Source organism: Tyto alba, unplaced genomic scaffold (genome assembly GCF_018691265.1).
Source record: "Tyto alba isolate M040663 unplaced genomic scaffold, T.alba_DEE_v4.0 Super-Scaffold_14, whole genome shotgun sequence".
NCBI lineage: Eukaryota > Metazoa > Chordata > Aves > Strigiformes > Tytonidae > Tyto > Tyto alba.
This window is the reverse complement of record NW_024881276.1, coordinates 23256246-23277780: the sequence shown is the minus strand read 5'-3', so window position 1 is coordinate 23277780 and position 21535 is coordinate 23256246. Positions and strand designations below refer to the sequence as shown.

The 21535-nt window shown below is 42.6% G+C and overlaps 1 protein-coding gene across 1 annotated transcript in view; it reads right to left on the bottom strand.

Moving 5' to 3' along the window:
- Nucleotides 1–250: 250 nt before the first annotated feature.
- LOC104364021 (amine oxidase [flavin-containing] A) overlaps nt 251–21535 on the bottom strand; it is a 38127-nt gene continuing 16842 nt past the window's right edge. The window contains exons 4-15 of the mRNA XM_042788818.1: nt 17028–17132; nt 15586–15677; nt 12675–12816; nt 10687–10836; nt 9713–9872; nt 8327–8423; nt 6712–6765; nt 5703–5760; nt 5184–5281; nt 3605–3716; nt 2073–2135; nt 251–1604 (exon numbers count right to left, since the gene is read on the bottom strand). Coding sequence (XP_042644752.1) covers nt 1449–1604; nt 2073–2135; nt 3605–3716; nt 5184–5281; nt 5703–5760; nt 6712–6765; nt 8327–8423; nt 9713–9872; nt 10687–10836; nt 12675–12816; nt 15586–15677; nt 17028–17132 — 1287 coding nt within the window. The 3' untranslated portion in view covers nt 251–1448. The remainder of the gene's footprint in view (nt 1605–2072; nt 2136–3604; nt 3717–5183; nt 5282–5702; nt 5761–6711; nt 6766–8326; nt 8424–9712; nt 9873–10686; nt 10837–12674; nt 12817–15585; nt 15678–17027; nt 17133–21535) is intronic.

The window sequence follows — 21535 nt, the reverse complement described above, 5'->3', positions numbered from 1 at the left end:
CTGAGATTGGTCTGCACTTACCGTGTCTACAAGGCTTTTGGACAAAAAAAGTGAGAGGCCATGTGAATGTGGTTGAAGCAGAAGCCAGGAGCGAAGTCATCTTGCATAGGTAGATATTCTGTTGGCATATACATATAGATCATATAGAGCAGAGCAAGTGTTTGGTGGCTGCTGCAGGTGATGTGCCTAGTGATTTAACACAGGTGCAGAGACACACCACCCTCCACAAACTCACAAGAAACAACGCAAGAAAGAATCTGAAGAAAAGTTTATAGAAGAGCTCCTCTTACCAAGGTTTCAGGACTATTGAAAGGCACATTTCACACATGTTGAACAACAGTTGAATTCATGGACACATACAATGCTCACATTTCATGGCAAAAAGACTGCATAATGATGGTAGGTTGTGAAACATATATTCCAGACTTCAGTTAAACACTAAAGTGATTATTTTAAGTGTGTCATGTACATAGTAAGTGCGGAACAGGCAGATGCATCCAATTACTGTAATTTACAAGGCAGTAATTCAAGTCCCAAATATATTTCTCCTTATTGGAGGAAAGCAGTACAGATTATGAGCACAACGAGGGGCAGTGAATTGGCAGGGAGCCAAGAAGCTGCTGCCACTCGGAAAAATAACAGCTAGCACCTGCTGCAAGTCGGAGAGCCTTTAACTTTGCTAATTCAATTCACTCCCCTTTAACAGCAAACGGCTGGGCTGGATCGGATGCTCTTGGGCCGGGAAGTAACCGAGAGCCGCCCTGACGCAGGCACCCTGAGCAACAGATAAGCGCAGATGTTTGCTCAGTAGCGGGTAGAATAAAGTCCACTCGTGCTTCCTCTCTCGCTGTTTAGCGAGCTGCTTTGTGCTAATTACCTCTTTTCATCCAGATCGTGGTTCGGTTTCCCGTTGCGATGATTAATAATTAATCAAATGCATTTGAAAATTAATTTGGCAATTCTACGTCTGATTGGCATGCTAATCTCTTCTGTGTGGCAGAGATGTTATGGGAATAACCTCAGATATTCTGAGCTGCTAACTGAGGTGAATACATAACGGCACTTATTATCTCGTGTGGTCTAGAATAAAGCGACAAGTGGAAACTAATGCATTCTCCAAGGTGTCTTTGTCTTTTGAGAAAGGTGTGATCTGCAGTTTCCCTTGCCTGTATTAGGAATATACCATCAATTTTATGATGTCCAATCAAAACAAAAGGGTAAGGAAAATGGAAATTTGAAAAACACCCCCACAGCTGATTTATTTCTGTTTAACTGGTAGCAATTGCAGTAGATTTGATGCATTAATTACGGTGCTAAAAAGCAAAATCACAAGGAGAATAACTTTTGCCCTTTCCAGCTGTCCATGCCACTTCTCTCCAAAAATAACACTCCTTTGGTAAAAGGGAAGAAGAGGAAGTATGCAGCTATCATTGGACATGTGGTCCACACTAGTTTCGAATTAGTAGTCCCTTTTTATAGGCAAGCAGCCCTGCAGCAGCCACAGAGGTGAAACACAAGGTAGAGCTAAGGAGGCACAGCAGTCCTGGCACGGATGGCAGGTTCCTCTCCCAGAAGGTGGTGGTGAACGGTCGGGCTGGGACATCCTGGGGGAGAGAAGAGATGGTACCACTGCAGGGTCTTCTTCTCTGTGTGATGGGGAGGCAGCACATGTCCCCTACTAGCTTGGGGAGATCACAGGTTTTTCCCAAGCACCAGGTTGGGGTGGGGAAGGAGTGTCAGGGCTGTGAAACACACATTTTCTGTCGTCCACGGGACAGCGAAGGTGGAGTTACTTGTAACTGGAAGGAGGTTATATTTGCCTTAAAACCTTGGCCTGGGACTGGGCAGAACTAGGCTAATTTACTACATTTTGCAGTCCCCCAGACTCTGAAATCCTTGTCCCTGGGATCTGGCCATCCACCCTTTAGACAGGGGTAATGATATTCCTTGGAGGAGTCAAAAAAATTAATGCCATCAGCATATGAGGTAACCAAAACCTCGCTGAAGCAGGGACCACAGCCTGACTGAGGGGTATGCGCCTGACCGGGTGACAATGAGAAAGTCTGGCTTACCTCTGACTCTGGCTCTGGCATCCAAATTTCATTTTCTGAGATCTTCCCCATACTGTGCAATATCTAGAATAAAAGATTATTTGTACAACGTGAGAAGAAATTAAAACCCACACTACTTTCAGTTTTGGAAGAGCAGAGCAAGTCAGAGCAAGGTGCCATTGATAAAAGGCTGTGACTAGCTGAAAATGCTTTGAGCCTGAAAATGTATAGTGATTTCTCTGCTCATATCAGCAAAGAAAGAAGAAGGAGGCAGTTTTGGTAGTTTCTGTAAATATATGACAGTTGTTCATCAAACGGTCATGTGCCTAACCAATGTTTTAAGGATAAAAGGACAGTTTCACAGAGTCATTTGTAAAAAGTAGGACTTCACTCAGAAATCCACATGAACTACAGGTTCTCCAGCTGTTTGTTTTAAATTTTTTTATGAGTACAAATAAAAATGCTTTTTCACATGACAGTTTGAGGAATAGCAAGGTGAGGTTACCAACACACATGGGACGCAAAGCCTGTTAGGAGTGATGCTGCTTGTATCACAAGCTAGAAAGAGGGGAGATACAACACTAGAGCTTTCAAATCATACAATTACGAAGTTATCTCTTGGCTATTCAGGCAGTACAATGCTCACTGAGGATTTTTCTTGAGAATAAACTGATTGTAACAACCATGGAGGTTCTCAGAGGCAAATAAATGTCTCCAGGAGAAACAGCTGTCTTTGTAACTACTGCTTACAGATGTGGAAAAAAGAAAAGAGAAATTAGGTGACTTGAAACAGAGCAAGTAATGAGGTTTATAAGGCAAATATGACATTCAGTCAAACAGAAGCAAAGGGCTGGTTTTCCCTTAAATAACAGCTCTGTGGCTCTGCCTTACAGCAGTTTTAACTGTAATGTACACCCTTTAATGTATTTTTTTTCCCTCCCTCCAGACTGTTGTAAAGGGATTTCACTGTGACTGGGAACCCAGCCCAATGCGTGTCATTCTGAGGAGATTTAGACATTATCAGAGCTGCCCATTACGAATTCATAAAGCCAAGCTAACTGTACTCTCTGGTAAAAGGAGAAGCAGAAGGGATAGATCAAAAATGAGACGAGTGCTCGGATTTCCAGATCACTGCACAGGAAATAGCTACGAGCATTTGTAATGACTTAAACTACTTTTAAAATATACAGTGATTAATTTGTTAGAAACTGTGGTAGTATATCTAAGGGCAGCATCGGGTTGGAAGGTTTTTTTCCTCCAGACATGATGTATATGGTATGAGCTTCGTTTTAAGTCTCCAGTGCAACAACACACTGCGCAATGTTCTGATTAGGGTGAGATTCTTGGCTTCACTTTATTCAGTAACAACTAAGTAAAGTTTAAATATAAAAAAAAGGCTCTGGTTCGCATAATTTTCTGGGATTCTTCCCCATCAATTCTAGGAGCCCCTGTACAATTACAGGGTGTGATGAATGAAATCAGACGCTCCAAGCTGTACTTAATCCTTTTTAATGTTTTAACAGAGATGTGGAAAGCAAACCAACAGTCTGTACCTCTCTGGCTGCTCTCTCTCCTGCCTGTACGGCCCCCTCCATGTATCCACTCCATTGGGTGGCTGTCTCTGTGCCAGCAAAGTAGATTCTGTCAATGGGCTGGCGAATGATCCTTCAAAATAAATGGTGAATGTCAGACAACAAGTAACAGGAAGACGATAATCCTTCTAAAAGCAATTTATGGGCTTTGATAGAGCATTCAACTTCAGTTCTTCAGAATTCCTGCAGCCCTGGGCTGGGGAGCATGGCACAATAAGCTGTCCCCACAGGACCACCTACTTCCTTTTGTACACAAAACTCAAGATCTGAGAAAGAGAAAACCTAAGGCATAAATTAGTGTGCCCACCTTCCACGCAAAATAATTTGAGCTTTATTTTAGTGCTGGGATAAGGGATAATCCTAACAGCCTCCAGAAATGCAGTGCAGCTGATAGATTTATGTCTTCTGCACGGCTGCTTTGTTATTATCATGCTGTTAGAATGGGATGTGAATGATGTTTTTGCAGTGGTGGGTCACTAGTACCAGCTTCTATTTGGAGGCTGGACTTGCCTGGCTGCAAGTCCTGCCAAAAGGGGATGGAAGCTGAAGGCCTCAGCCTTTAGGGAGATGCACTCACCCCATAGGGTCATATAAGCCAGCCCTTCAACCGTGCAAAGTTGCACAAATGCCCTGGTCAGCCCAGCCATAGGTAATGAGCTCCCTTCCCCATATAGAGATATACTTGCTCTAAGGGCTGCCATCTAACCCCTGATTAGGTTTTCCCTGTCTGCCTGACATCAGCTTCCCCAGGTCAGAGGCCTCACCCATCACTACTCAAGCCTTCAGATAAACTACAAGAGCAGAGGCTGTGCACAGGAGTACTTCCTCCCACTCGCACCTTGGCACAGAGGCCGGGTGTAACACTGTGATGGACATGCTAAGGAGCTCATGCTGTGATGTGCTATGTGGTTTGTCTGGTCTTTGGCTATGGATATAAGATTTGTCTGGCTGTTCCTATCGTGTGCTGAACCACGCCTTCCACATGCTTTCCTGTGATATACCTAGTACTAGGCAGTATGACCTACCACGTTCCTTTAGGAATACAACAGTTCTGCACGGGGCGGGCATGGGAGGCTTTGCTGGGTAGGAGGAGAGAATGAGTTTTCATGTAAGTGTTTTGTGCCTTCCCCTTGTGATGTGACTCAATGGGCTTCACCAGAACCTGGTGCTCCACCTACAGAGACAGTGAAGACTCTTCATCTGTCCAAGACATGTGCCCTCAAGGTCTTAGAAAGCATTAAATGGATCTACTGCACATACTGCGTATCAGCAAATACTGTAAGTAACCTAGTGGGGAAAGGTTTCCTGGCTCTAGCAGGTCTCTTTGTGACTGTGCTTTGTTTCCTTGAAAGTCACAAGAGAAACTCTGCTCTTACTAAAGTCAATAGCAAGATCCTTGTTACCTGGGGAGTAGGGGAATGGAAAGAGGGTTGGAGTTCCCCCAATATGCTGTCTATGCCGTAAGTTTGTTGCATAAGGTATATCATTGTACACGAGCTAATAAATGTAAAATTAGAAAGCAAAGCATTCTCTGGTTTACCTTCCATAAGAATACATTATGCCTGGTGGGAAGTAGGCTGTGTAACAACCCCCTGAATATTGCTCCATGTTCCAGTTCTTTTCTTCATAATGCACAGGCTGTAAGTATCAGTAAACATTAGAAAGTGAAACAGTGGCAAAGAAATGGGAAACAAAAAATAAATTTCCTTTGAAGAGGGAAAAAACAGGCTAAGGATACCTGTCAAAGAAGTGCCATGTCATCTGGTTAATGCTATCCATCTGCACAAAATAAATCTCTGCACTTACACAGAAGCACTAGCCTCCCATGGGGAACTGACAGGACAAATAAAACCATGCACTGCCTTCTCGTTTCTTGTAATGGGTGAGACTGGCAGCTCTTTTCTTCCTGTACTAGATGCTGCTGCCCTCGCCTTGGGAGTACAGACTATATGGCACAACATGCAGTTTTAGATATACATTTTAGGTACCATGAATTTTGGCTTCACCCTCCAGAATAAAGGAGCAACATTACTGTACAGCAGAGGGGAGAACTTCTTACATGTAAAGCCTCTTCCATCCCCATTGCCTTGGAATATGCCTCACAGATCTTCTTCTTCCTGTAGGAAAATTTAAAAAAAAAAAAAAAAAAAAAAAAAAAAGTAGGAAAAAGACCTCTCAGCTATTGAGCTGTTGCTCTTCTTATTAAAAAAAAAAAAAAATCACATTTATTCCAACACATTGGAAAAAAATATGGGTTTAGCTTTATTTTTAAGTCTGATTTCAAGTTCTTATCTTAATATACATATTTCAAACGCTGATGCCTAAATGTGACATCCAAAACGGACCCAGGGAATGGGAAATGAAGGTTGATTTTGGCAATGAGCTCTGAAAAAATAAATCTTTGTACAGTTATTTTAGGATGCAGAGCCAATTCATTCTCATGTTCACTGGTGTAAGACCAGAAGAGAAGCAATATAAATCAATGAAATCCCTACAGATTTACTGTAGCTGAGAACAAAATATGAGCTGGAGAATACTACTCACATTCCTAAGCAGATCTCCTCTTCCACTTGCGTGTGTACCAAAAATCGTATTTAGAAAGCACTGTTTGTTCATTTCACAAACTAATGGAGAAACCCTACTGTTGTAAACACAGAGGTTTAAAAATTTTATCATCTAGTCTGAATGTGAAGGACACCCAAAACTCCGTATGTCAACATTCACTGTATCCCTGGGGGGAGGCATCATTCCGTGGGGATGCAGCCTGGGAACATCTTCGGAAAAATCTTCTCAGTTCACATGGAGACACAGAGCTGATAAGTCATAACATGGAAGAGTGGGTAGGACTTGTAAGCTCAGAAATATTCATAACTGGATGGATATCAGCATTAATGTCCTGGCCTGTTTATGGTAAAAAGCTCAATTTTTGCCCCAGTTTCCAGTATTGGTAGTTGCACTGAGCATGTGTATACATGCACATGCACACACATATCCACACACATATTCCTGTGGGGATGCAGCCCAGAGAACAGACTTATTTCTGAAATATTTAGTTTCTGAACTCTTACCTCTCTTCCTTGCTGAGATGGGCCAGTCTAACAGCCTTTCTGGTAAGGATGAAACTGAAAAGAAAAATATGGCATATAAATATTATGCAGTGTCAGCACCCCAGCTGATTCACAAGCTCTTGCCTGAAATGACTCTAAAAAAAGACGGGCAAAGCACTCTACCAGTACGTAACGGGCTTGGCATTTTTTCATCATTCTTCATCACTTAATAATTACAGGTCACATGGGTGAAAAGGCCTGTGAGGGGAACCCTGGGGAGTTAACTGACAGGGAGAGCATGCATTCCCAGGCGGCAGGCACGGAGGACTGCCTGGCAGCTACCAGATGAGAAAGTTGCGGATTCCAAGTCTCTTTTCAAAGCTGCCAGCACTGGCCTCATTTTACTCAGTGGGAATGAGCTCTCCATCCTTACTGACTCAGGAGAGCAAAGTTATACCCAAAGTGGGCAGAGAGACGACAGTGCCCAGCAAACTAGCTTGCACTGCCTACCCTCTTATACCCAGGGTCTTATCCAATATGACTGAGACCCTGAGTTTTCTTGAGATTCTGAAGTCTTGCAAACAGCTGGCCATACCACTACCCGTGTCACTTGGTGTTAATAAGCAAGGGGAGCCTGCTGCTCCAACAAGCGCTGTGCAGTGTCACGGACCAGTCCTGTAAGAACTCGGATTAATATGTATTCAGCTTGAAGGAAACAGATTTGGTGATCAGTTCATTTGACCTCAGCGGAGATACCCAGAGGATGAAGTATGTTCTGGCACTCTTTTAGAAAGTTGCATAAATCCACAAGAAGAAAGCAGGAAACTGTTTGCCATATGGGGTTTGGAAGAGGCTTATTGCTCTCAGGTCACAGAATTTTTTAAGCCTTGAACACGCCCATAAACATGTACAGTTCAGCAGAAGTGGCAAGCTTTCCCTGCCAGATACTTAAGAATTACTTGCCTGACATTTATACTGGCCTTTTTTTGGCAGTCTCACCTCAGATTACAGTGGAAATATTTGTAAAGGTTGTTCATACTGGCTTAACCTATCTTGAAAGCCAGTCAAAGCTGTTACATATTTTCCCATCTGTTTGTCCAAACTACAACTTTTTTACTTGCCAGTTTCTTTGGAATCCCAATTTCTTCACTGCACAGCTGCTGCTTTGCTCAATCACCATCTGATGTTCAATGTCCTGCCTCAGCTCAATGGGCACAGGAGGCAAATGAGGATTTCTTGGACAACTGCATTTTCATTTTGGCCCAGGCACTAAACACAAGGCCTGATATAAGCCAAATACAGGCTCACAAAGCTAGGTGAGAAAGGGATTTATTTCTAAATCTATTTCACAGCAAAAAAAATTAACCGAATGCTTAAAATGAGCTACAGCTGAATTCAGCAACTCCTGCCCAACCATCTCCTTTGTATTAGGCTATTTGTAGCAGAAGCTTCACCTAAAAGCTTATATGGACTAGAGAAGTACAAGGGGCTTGTCAGCAGTGTGCTCCTTCATCTATGAAGACTGTGGGAGTGGGTACCACTGACATAACCTGGCCATTTCCCCTCTTTCTCCTCCTCCCACTCCTTCATACAAAAAGAAATACACATCTGTAAGTATGGGCTAGAAGCTCTTAACCCCATAATAGCAGGGAAAGATCCATCAGGTTTCGTGTCATCTATGGTTATTCCAACTGGAGACTCTTCATCCTCAATGATGAATGAACCACAATAACCTAAGGGGGGAAAAGAAAACAAAACGATTGCCAGAGAAACTTGATGACCATTGCTTCTGACAGTAATGAGCAACGGAAATTATGCATAAAAGGAATTGTACAGTAATTCCTTTGTCACCAATAATACCCACTGTCTGAAGTGTTTTTGTAACACTCCTCTCTTCCCGCTGATTCTGGGAAATTTTGTACACAGACTTATAAAAGTCGTATTTAAATTCCATTATTACTTAGCAAGGAATATTCTATGGACTGTTGCAAGTCCCTTTGGTTTTCTGTATTGGGAAACATATATTTTATATAAACAAAAATATATGGATCTAGCAAGAACTATGATGGTTCATTCCATGAGTAACTTTGGCCAAAACAGCAACAGCAGCAACAAAAACCAGTGTAATTACATCTGGCCACTGTGGGCTCAAATTTACACCCTGCATTGATTTTGCTGATGATAAGACTGTCAGGAATGGTGTCCTGTAACAGCAATGCAGCAGAAACATGGGCTGTCTAATCTAGTATCACATCAATATATGTTTCAGATGAACATGCAAAAAATTCCATATAGATAATGTATAAACCTGCCTACATTTCTTTCTAATCCCAATGGCTGGTTTATGCCCCGAGACATGCAACATTATATTCTTTTGATTAAGAAATATTCTCACCCAGTGCAACTCTCAGTATCATTACACAGGAAGTGGAAACTAATCTGTTCATAAAAATAGTTCTGGAAATGGTATCAGTTAAAACTGAGAAACATGTGATGTTGCAGCACATGGAAAAAATATTTTGTGTTAAACAAAAAGCTAACCTACTTTTTCCAGTCCTCTGAGATATCAAGTCTGCAGAACAGAGAATTAAAAACAGAGAAAGGTCTTGCTTACACCTTAAGCTCTCCCTGTAATCTGCTATAAATTCTCTTTGGCTGCCCTAACTCTGTCCCTGGCAGGAAGAAGCAGGGACCTGCTGCTGCAGGGTCTCTGCTTCTGTGCGTTGCAGGTTTCAGCAATGCTTCCCAGGGAAACTTGGCTTGTTCCCTCAGTTGTCCGTCCTCAGCTAGCAACAATGAGATTCGGGATCCTATCTGGGTCTGGACTCATCTCTGGAGAAGGCATGCACTCAAGCCTGGAAAGAGTTTTCCTTTCTAAGGAGCTTTACCTTTCCCTTTTATATGTGTTTGGTTTTGGGACTGTGCACATTTGACCCACCCCTTGGATTTATTCCCTGATAGACAGCAGAGCTTCAAAATTCATGCAGCACAGGGCTGACAAGTCCTTCACTTCCCCACATACCTTTCCTCTCCCAGAAGGCTTCCCTGTAGTACACCATGCATTTTATGACACACCCCATAGGCAAACGCTGAATTAACTGGTTTCTCTTTGGCGGCAGTTCTGGTTTGTAATGAATCTTCGTTGTCAGGATTGGAGGGATAGCACAGATCACATACTTGCCCTGAAACATAAAACACAGACAGTACAGACATGGCACTGCCTCTCACTGACTTCACCCTGCAGGACACATTTGAAAGATACTCTTATTAGTTGTAAACAGCTTTGCCACACCTGACTTTGCTACTTGGCTTACCCCCGCAGATATTTCCAGGTTATGAAAATAATTCTGCCATTTCAGAAAAAGGAGCTGGGAAAACCACGTTGTTTTATGGTTAGATGATTCTTGACAGCTTTCTGAACACTACTGGACCAGAGCTGAAACTTGGCTGGAGAAAGGTGGGGGAAATGGGACAGGATAGATCTTATGGCATAGGTAAAACTGCCTAAAACTGTGATGGTCCTGCACAAACCCCTGTGGCAGGCTGGGCTCTGTGTGCAGAAGGGAGCTGCTATCCTGTGTGTGCCACTGTGGGTAATCATGTGCTGATGGAGCATTTCACAGCACCACTGTACACAGGCAAAATCTTACTAAAGGCATTTGAAATGTCTTTTTTTTTTTTTTTTCGTTCTGCAAACCACAAATTTAGATATGAACAGGAATGTTATTTTCCCTTTCTTTGAAATGGTCTCAAAGCAGAACTAAATGTAAAAACATAATCGCAGAAAAGGCACAATAATGACAGAAACTAACTGGCAGAACACCAAGAAGAGACCCAGCCATAAATAAATCTGTAAAGCAGGTTTCACAGACTGTCAGTGTAGTCTGAGAAATAGACACGCTCAAATGGGTACTTCCTGATTACATCTGGCTAAGAGCTACAGCAGATGTATTCCCCCACTAAATGCATACTCTACTTTTATTCTGATCAAATTACCTCATATATCTCATGGTTTAGAGTCTCCACAACAACATTATCACCTGTCTGATCAATACGGACCACAGGTCTCTCCAGTTTAACTCTGCCTTTGAGGCGTTCCATTATTTTCTCTGATATCTGACCAGAACCCCCTTTAAACTTCCTCTCCTAAAAAACAAACAGAAAAGAAACACAAGCAAAAAAATCACCAGCATTAATCACAATAACGTTGAATAGGACTTCAGCTCATAATCAAGAAATGACAGGCTGAATCTGCAAGTCCTAAGGGTGCATAAAGAGGCCCAGACTTTCAGAAGAGCGAAGGCATAAACCTAAGCCTCAGTGGAGAATGCTGCCTAAGCCACTTTTGCAATGGTTTCCTCAATTAGCTGATTTAAAGACTCTTAAAGCCTAGAAAACAAACACATATAATACAGGTATTCCAGTTAGTATAAACACATCACTTCATTAAAAACAGGTTTTGAGTATCTTACCTATCATTGTGCTACCAAAACTCTCATGTGTGACAAAGATACCAACTTGCATCCACACAGTGAAAGCCTGCACCAGCCCAGAAGCAAGACAGATATTTAAGTGGGTCTGGCCTCGAATGCAGCAGGCAATGAGCTTTATCTGCCCCCAGGAAGACACAAAGGCACTGCTGTCTGGAAAAAGGCACAATCTGTGATAGGTATTTCCTTGCGATGTCTGTGCAGAGGCTCAGGGGAAGCACTAACCCTCTTTTATCCACCAGCCACCAGTGTTAAATCAAGCAGCTCGCTTTTACATATAAGATGCTAGTACTGGCAGGGAGGAAAGGATCCACAAAGTGCTGTGCTGAAAGACTGAAATGGCTGCCTGCAGAAGTTTTATAAGACTCATCATGGTCACTAAGTCAGAAACCCTTAGCATTTTTGCTCAACTGATTTTGACTGGGGTGAGAGGAGAGGGAAGGATGGTAGAAACCAAGACAGCTTGTCCCACCCACGCACAAAGAAAAGGAAGTGCTCTTCCCAGGCTAGTTTTACTCTCTCCACACGCCTTGTTTAGCTCCGAGTATCTTTGGATTAATTTTAATTTTAATTCTTGCTGTAACGTCTAGCAGTTGCTGACGTGGGTCAGCAAAAGTGGCTGAGGGGCTCCTGAGCAGTAAGGCTTAGGGCAGCATTAGCTCTACATACATCTTTCCTGACACATGGTTGCCTATTCTGTCCCCAGTGGACAGATGTTGATGGAGATTTCAAATCTCCTCAGGCAACTTCCCTTAATGTCTCCCTGTCCCAGGGCATTTGGAGGAAGGGTGTGGTACAGTCTCCACTTCTGCTGTTGACAGCTTAGGTCTGAAATGTTGTGCATGCTTTCTGAGGCTGCGCTAACTGAGGTCGGAGGCTAGTAAAGGGTGCTGACATACCACATACAAATTACTTTGACAGCCCTCTCTCCCTTTTTCTGAAACTTCATCCAGAACAATCACATGAAAACCATGATGTTCTGCAGGCAACCAGACACCTGCCATGACCAAGGTGAGAAACAGTCTGAAGTAGCTCATAAAACATGCCGCCATGTGAGCTGTCCCAAGAAGGAAGGGTCTTTTGCGATCTGCTTCCAACTCTTATAATTAGAAACTTCAATGCCAAAAAAATGTATTCCACTGTGAAGTACACTTGCTTTGAACTCCTGAACACATTTAAATGTGCTAAGTAACCCATAGAAAACAAACTGGCAAAAAAAAAAATCAACCAAACAACAGGACTGTGCTGAAATGAATGCAGGAAAAAACAATTTATTAAATTGTCCCAATTTATCCCACAGCCTAGCTAATAAAATTCCTCATTGTACAGAGTTAGCTGAGAGGGCTGTTCTACCCCATGAGAACATGATTGTCTCCTGTGCCACATGCACTTAGTGTTTTGTCCTCTTTTCATTAATTGCAGGGCTTTGATGAGTACACTCCACTTGCTTTTTGTGGTTTCAAGAAAGGAGAAAGAATATAAGACATTTTGTACCTGGCCCCCATTGGTGATAGAGAAAATCCTGGCTGTGCCCCCACACTGCCTCACATACCACAGGAACCAAAGAGCGGAGACTTCATGAGGCTCAGATGTGACGTTGACGTTCACAAAGAAGGTGGCAAATTCTTTAGCAGCTCTGCATGAGACACAGGAGCAGAAACAGTCAATGAGTGAATGTGACCTTCTGACTGCTTTCAGGAATTTCTTTGTCATTCTCAATAAGAGTTGCTTTCTCAAATTCAGAAAAGCCAAGATAATTTATATCTGTCTCATGTTTTAGTCTGTAGTGAGACTGTTTCAATGCGTTTATATCAGCAACTTCCTCCCTCTCTCCCAAAGCATTTACCCATTCAGTTTGAAATCCCACTGATTTCACCTTAGTTATTTCTTTAAATAGTTTCCCAGCTGCTATTCCTTTCATCAGAACAATTATTTTTCTCAGCTGGAGAATGTACTTGGTAACCAGTTAGTGAAAATCTCTGTTGGGAGTTCACTGGGCACATAATTTCCAAGGTCTGATGAATCCTAAGGGACTCAACTATCTACGTGGCCAAGACATCCCCCATGTCCCATGTAACACTGCTGCACAGACCTTTTGTGAAACCAAGAATCAGACATTGTAAATAACCCAGAGAAACCAAACTGTCAATCACTGCCATAAATACAAGGAGAGGATCAGCTGTCTACCACAATGTCACCTCTATTTCATTAGCCAGGATATGAAAACATCCTGCACGCAAGACCTCTCTGCCAGAATCCTGAAAGCACCAAGACACTAAACAGTTGTAGCAAGTTCAGGCCTCAGAAATGTGAAAAGAATCTCCAAGATCAGTATATACTGATCTGTGACACATGACAAACAAATCTTTTATAATCTTGACCAAAGTTATATAGAAAATGCTGCGGAAGAGCTTTTATGTTTAGGGCACTATGGTTTTTAACTATGTGTAGAAGAAATCTGGCTTGCCTTGAAGATCTAAAACGGCTTTTTACTGAGTTTTTGAACATGTTTCAGCTGAGCACATCCATTAAAACTGGAAAGCCGCAAAACCACTGGCAAGTAGAAGCAGTCTTGCACAGAAGCATGTTCCAGGAGAGATCACTATAAGCCCAGTACTGCTTATACACCACGGGCTCCCTGACTAAGAGGAACTGTAAAAACTAGAAGAGGAAGAGCCATTGCACTTGCACAGAAAGGACAGTTCAAAGTAACTGAGTTTGCAGGCAAATGGTCATAAAACTAACTGTAAAGAAAGCTACAATGCCACAAAGAGCAAGAGAAAGTCCAAATGGCTGTACTTTGTATCACATGCAGCTGGAGCAAGATTTAAGCCAGCAAAATAAATTTCAAATGGAAAGTTTTGGTCAGGAAGCTGCTGGCACAGTGCTAAACCACAGTCGGAATGAAACGGCAAACAGAGCAGAGCCACACAAATAAAAGATGCTCTATACAAGGGAGGAGGGAGTCACAGAATAGCACAGGGGACAGCACAGCAAGTGGGGACTCAAGTGCTCATATGAGCACACTTCTCTTTGCCTTATAAAGAGAATTAATTGAAAAAGGAAAGGAATAAAAGAGTATTTCCAGTTGTTGTCACCTCATATTGAACATTGCTCCTTTTTTTTATTCGTACACTGTGGTCCCTCATAGATAGATAAAACACACTGGCCATTTTCTGGGTGATACAACACCTTGGGCCCTCTTCTCACCAACTAGGGTTAATGATCAGTTGGACCTGCTACTCTCAAACAAGGAAGATCTGTCATGTGATGCAAAGGAGAAGGGCAGCCCTGGCTGCAGTGGCCATGAGACTGTGGAGTTTAAGATCCCAAGAGGAGTGAGACAAACAGCAGAATTGCAACCCTGGATTTTGGAAGAGCAGATTTTATCCTCCTCAAGGATCTGATTGGCAGCATCTCATGGGAAACTACCCTGTAGAGCAAAGAGGCCCAGGAGAGCTGGCTGCCAATCAAGGACAGCTTCCCTGGAGCAGAGGGAGGGTGCACTGCAATGGGCATAGCAGAGCAAGAGCAGCAACAGGCTTGCTGGGACGAATACAGAGCTCCCAGCTGGGCTCAGGCACAAACCAGACAGGGTAAAGGCAACAAGAAAGGTCACCTCATCTGCCTTGTTTCCCTCCAAGGGTTTCAGAGGCCCAGCAGGCACTACTGCTGAAATAAGGAGCAGCATTTGGACTTCTCCTGAATTTCCAGAGCCAGCAGCTTCTCACTGCCCTGCTCCTGGGGTGTCTTGCTGCCCCATCCGTGGAGCAGCCACTGGCAAGCAGCGGCCCCCCGGCACGGCGTGCCGCTCCCCGGGGTGCCAGCGGCACCTGCCTGCTCCGCGGTACACGCGATGCAGCACACGCTGTACAAGCAGCCACGTGTGATAACTGCGCAGGAGAGGACACAGCCAAGAGTTAGAGGACATCCCTCCTCGGCTCCTAGCCTGCCACGGGGCTGGGGAAGCCCCCTCACCCCCTTCTGCCTCTACTTCTGTGCCTGCAAGTGACCTTCATTCGTGCCTGCAGAGTGGAGTTTTATTTACAGGTTGCTTTTCCTAAAAACAAAGGCACATGCCGTCCAACCAAGTGAAGTGAACGCATGGTGGGAATTGCCCACGCTGTCTCTCCTGTGTGCATAGGCCTGATGAGGCAAACCCCAGGTTTCCCCAGCACCATTAACCCCACCCTGCCTGCCAACCCAAGCTCTGCGTACCACCTTATCCTCCATGGGCCCTCGCCCACCACCTGACAACAGCCCATCACAAAGACAAGCCTCATCTCAAACACCTCCTGCTCTCTCACCACCTGTACCCCAGCTGTATTCAGCTGTACCCCAGAATGTGTCAGGGAGCTACTACTATTGTGCATCTGGGTTTCAAAATTAATAAAGAGTTATGTACTTGGTCCAGCAAATCTTATTTATCAGCTCTTTCATGGTCATTTTGTCCCATTCTTCAGCATGTGGAGCATCCCATGGTGCTTCAAGGGGAATCTGGAGACAAAAGCAAAATATTCAAGAAATTATTGAGTACTATATCATTGCCTGGTTACAGCTACTTAGTAGCACTGAGTTGATTGATATGTTGGCCAGGAGTTGCTTTTGTCTCCTGCACATGGATGCAAATTTGGAGTAAGTTCACTAAATGGAAGAGTTTCCATTCACACTCTTGGGCATGAATTGTACCATGACCACCAAATCTGGCTCCATCTGACCCATGATCTATATCCATATGTTGGGACCCATCTGGCCTTTAGTCATCCAGAAGTGAGGTGTCTTCTAATGTAGTTGTCTTGATGTCCTCTAGCAGCTGAGGGAAAAATTCTTTCTCCAGTCAGAGATTCAGTCAGTTACACAACAGGTATCTGAAGGCCCCCTATGTCTCTGTTAACTACAGAGGGAGAAAAAATGTCTAGATACTATTAAATTATTTTTATATTATTAAATTCTTAGTAATAATCCATTGCATGTAAGTACCGTGACATGTGAGGACACCATCATATATTTTAATCTTTAAAAAATATATATTATTTGACAAAAAAATGTGTAGCATGATGCACAAATTTGATTTGAAAAAACACATAAACCTGATGAACTTTGCAGGAATACAGTTAGTTATGTTTGAAAGTTATTGTAAGGTAGGGCCCCTGGTTTGCAGCCAGATTATAAAACAACTGATAAATATTTGAAAGACAGCATGTCATTCCACGGACTACTTTTTGTACACAGGAAGATCTGCAGTTGTACTGTGACAATTTTGAAGGCATTTACTGTTTAAGAATTTTAAAAATAAAATTTTAGAAATAGAATTAATATGAAGCCGAACTGGAGCCCACCTTAGGCAGCTACAAAAAAGAATCACCCTTATTCAAAAAGGCCGTAACAAGGGAAGGGGAAAACCACTTATCTCCCAGCTCGTGGAATGGTTTTTCCTGGCATGAGAAAGTACATACACAAAGGTTCAACATCATTTTTTTCAGGTATCTTAGACAACTCCAGATCTTTCTGTATCCTCTCATAGAAGAAAAATTAACTCTATCACAGCCAAAACCAGGACAAACATAGAATGGTTTGGGTTGGAAGGGACCTTTAAAGATCATCTAGTCCAACCGCCCCCTCAGTGAGGAAGCCCTGTTATTCCTGATAGTTTCTGGGCAACACCGATATCTTTCCTGATGGAGGTTTGTTTTTTTGTTTTTGGTTTTTTTTTTTTTTTTTTTTTTAATATTAAAGAAGCAGAAAAAAAGCCTGCCAGAACCAAAACAAAACCAAGCCAGATTTACTCATAGTCTCATAGTGACATGAGCACTATGGGAAGCAGCAGATGCAATATACACAGCCTACCTCTTCTCCCAGCTTGTCCATGGTCCTCCAGAAGTTATTGTAATCCAGATAAACTAAGGGATTCCATGTTGAAGGGGAAATACCTGTGAAATAGCGTGACTTTCCCTAAAATACACATAAAAATATAAGCAATTGAAACACAACAGAACATATCTTCATTACTCAAGAACACAAAACTCAAGTTATCACATGGTTGACCTTTTGCCCCAAAAGACCTATTCTTTTTCCTTTTTTTTTTTTTTCACTCCATATGCATATAAGCAATGGAATGCATGAAGCTAAGTGTGAGAGGAAAAAACTGTTGGGCTGGCATTAAAAAGGACAGTAACACTTCTTTTTTATTTAGAGGGGATGGGGAGGGTTACAGTTGTTCTGAGAAGGTTGTCAAATTCTGGTCTAAAGAGACTCAAGCTGTGGCCAAGGAGGTAATACTCCTTTTACCTAAGCATTCTTCATTATTACATATGAATGAATCTAATGTTTGCCTGCCTGTTAAGATGTGCATCCTAAAATTTGCATGGGTCTAAAACTGCATCATTTTGAACTATTAAACTATCTAAGCACTTTTATGGTACAACTCACCTATAAAAAGCAAACATATCTCTTCATTATGCCAAGTACCTTGGGAGAAAGCTAGACTAAACAAAAAAAAAAAAAAAAAAAACCAAACAATTGCCAAAAAGAAAGTTTTTGGCTGCAGGAAGAAAAATTTCATACCCTTGCAAAAATGGTATCAGTACTTACAATGTGCATGACACATAGCTGCAACAGGAATACAGACTGTTTCAGATAATCCTGTGATAAAATGATAAGTGAAACAATCTAACAGCAGCTGGTTCTTAGTGATAACTTTAATCTGAAAGAGGACTGGATGAGCAGGCAACATTTTCTCTTCTGAAGTTGCTTTGAACTTTCCCCCGCGTAAATCAACGGCAAATTTCTCATCAGACCTCTTTAATGTTTGCTCCTCCGGGTGTGTCAAAAGTTTGCAATGAGATCACGTGGCAGGATGCAGCGAACACACCAGACCACGACAGGTAGGAGCTGTGGTGCTAAGCAGAGTGCAATGTGCTTCTCAGCGCGGCGTACGCCGTGCCGGCCCGTTGCAGCGGGCAGGGGGGAGCCACAGACCAAGCGAGAGGCCACAGTGCTGCAGATGCATGAGATGGTGAACCAGGGATGGGGGGACACGAAGCAGGAGCCAAAAGGGCCTTTCCCACACTTGGTGAGAGAGGGTTTAGTGGTCTTCCCCACAGATAGTTGTGTACATGTGTGTAAATACATACGGATTTCTGATATTCTTCAGAACTTTTTTCTGCAAAGGTCATAACAAAGATAAAAGGTGCAAGATGAAATTCAGAGACCACAGTGAGCTTTCAGACTTGGCAAAAGCAGTAAAAAATCCCAACTCCCACATTTTGGTCAACTTTTGTCATCCTCAGGGCAGGTACAACGGAGGAGACAAGGGTACATGGGTAAGGGACAGAAGCCTTGCTATGGCCAACACCGCTTGGTCCCTCTCTCCCCAGAGGATGGCTGCAGCCGTGTCCCAGCTCCGGCATCCATCTGGGCCCATGGCCCATGCTGTGCTGTACCCCCTCACCATCTTCAGCGAGGGCAGCGGCAAACATGCTCTCCTGTTCATCTTAGACACAGTAATCTCTGCTCCTGGCCATGCAAAGCACAAGACTGCAATCTCAGCACTTAGTTCAGCTTAAGATCCAAGTGCTTAAAGGTTTTTTTTTGCATTTCCAACAACAGTTGAGTTTTCAAGTCACCAGGATGACTCTGGCGGTGGTTGGTTGCCTCTGGATTTCTGGGTATGTAATCATAATCTCGTGTACCACATACTTCTTTCCTTTATCCCAATTTCATTCTGTTTTAGAGAGCTACGTTGGAAGGTAAGCAGGAAGGTGAAGCTGCTCCAGCCTTCACCAAGTGAATGTGTGTATGTAAAACACACTCCTGCCATGGCAAGAGCAGAGAAAATTCTCCTATGAACTACCAGCAAGAGAATCATCCACATGACACTGCCTCTTCTTTTTCCTTGAGCACAATTTCTCACTGACAGTTTGGAGCACTGTGTGTTCAGACACAGAAAAAAGGACCAAGAAATGCACACAAAGAGATATACTGCATGCTATGGCTTTTACTGTCATAAACTGATGCTGTAACAAACAAGGAAACCCTGATACAAAGCAGTAATATATTGCTAATAATTTTGTTCCTATTGCACAACATGTTGTTTTTCAAAAAGATCATAAAAAACTGCTCCTTCAAAATTCACTTATTGCTAGACATTTTATTCTGGTCGGGAACATACGTGTCATCAATGTGTCTTCCTTGGCGTGCTTTAACACCAATAATCCTGCCCTAAAGCAAAGATGAGGTGCAATGCTGTCAGGCCACCTAACAACAGGTGAAGATAAGTTATTACTGCAGTTCTGTCATGTTGATACTGCAAGGGGACAAAGGGAAAAGATAAGCCTGCCATTCATGAATAGCAGTGAAAACTTCACAGTTTTTCACTTTTCAGTGATACCTCTTTTCAACAGGCTTTTTCATAAGTGACTATGCTTGTACTGAGTGGTGTAACCTGCAAACACCTCTCCTATCTTCAGATTACTTAACTCAAAAAAAAGAAGCACTTATTTAAAAAGAAAGTAAAAAAAGTAACTTATTCTAAGGCTCCTCTCCTCATGATTTCAGCCAAACCTATTTCTTGTATTGCTGGAAACAACAGTCCAAGAAAAGTCTCTCAAATTCTATGATGAGTTGTGTGCCAAAACAGCTTTTCCAACCCCCAGCATTAACTCTACTGTGTTCAACAGCTACAGGCTGAGAAACTCCTAAACTACTCTGATTGTTGCAGATGGGGCAACTGGTGAGAGAACTTGCGTGCTGCCTGGCTACCTAATATTTTCCTCCCACTTTTCCACCTCTATGCTAGCTGTAGTACACCATGACTGCAAACTGTTGAGGACTGATCAAGAAACCTTATGGTCTCAGCCACTGGTATGACACGTATCACACTGAATATTCACTTACCCACTATCTGAAAAAAGAACTATAATTACTGATCTGAAAATACTATTATCCCCACAACTTCGGTCAATGGCATAGCACAGGAAGATCAATTAGAAAACATATTTTATCCCCTGAGAACTATGAAATGTCAACTGATAATTAATAGTCTAAAGTTGCATCACTTGTTGCTTTCTTCTGCATGCAAAAAACCCATTAACTTCAGTAAGACTGGAGACCAAGGAAAAGCTGGAAAAATACTAACAGACCTGGAAGAGGCTGACACTGAATTTAGAGAGCCTGAAGTAATTCATAGACACACTAACTCCTTGTGCAGGGGTGTTGGACCTATAAGAGGTGGGAGCTGATTGGAGGAAAGCCCAATTCTAACAAATTCCAGGAGAGAAACTCCCATTGCCCATCAGAAAGCATGAGCTAAACAGCCTTAGCCACATCAGTTTTTCAAGTCTCTCTCTTGCACAAGTGTCTCCATAGCAGGGAATAAATCCAGCCCAAATGACCTGGAGCTGGTAAGTTATTAATTTGTTTTTAATATTTTCTCCCCACTAGTCAGAAGAGCTCTGGCTGCATGTTTCACAGAGGAGCTCACTGCAAGCAGGCAAGGTCTTGCAATATTCCGTTTTTTAATAAAGTTTATAGTCTTCTGGGTGTATTATTTTGAGAACTACTGTTTTCTTAACTGAAAGGAAAATAACCTACTGGCTTTGTTCCCATGCTAACATAAGGCTGCTTGACTGACCCACAGAGTTTACCTAACTTTTTTTTTTTCACTTCCTGGTGTGTTGAGTGTTTTCTTGCAGACCTCAGATTTGAGTCCTGCTGCCTGCCTGGATTAGTCACCTCACACCAAACCAAAGGAAACAATATCCCCAAGCACGGTGCTTCAGTGGTTAGAAAGAAGGCAGCAGAGAGAGATGTGCTCTGCAAGGTCATCTTTTGTCAAGTGTTACCTTGCTTTGAGAATCATAAGCAAACAAATAAGCAAAATCAGTCCTTATTTACTAATGTTATATATACAGCAGCTGGGTGCTGCTGCCAGATATTAGAGGACTGCAGTTACATGAGAAGGTTAATACCACACCAAGGCCCTGATACCTTTACTTTCTAGGGTCTTCTACTAAAGAGAAGGTGAAATCAGAGCACAGCATAACCTTCAAGGACCTCCGTAAAACCAAAAAGCTATATGCCTCTTCCCGGAAGACAGAACTCCAGCAGATCTGCCTTTTCTCAGTCCTAAAGCATTCTTGATGAATTATGGGACAGTAGCCACAGAGCAATATGGCTGAAGAGAAAGTCGGGCTCATAACAAAGTTTACAGTTTGAAGTTACAGATTTAAGGTGACAAGATATACACAAATTCCTGATTGACATCAAAGCACTCCACATTACCATGCTAACTGCTGGGAAAGAATGAACAAACAAACAAAAAGATAAACAATAGCTACATGTTTGGATTTTTCAAA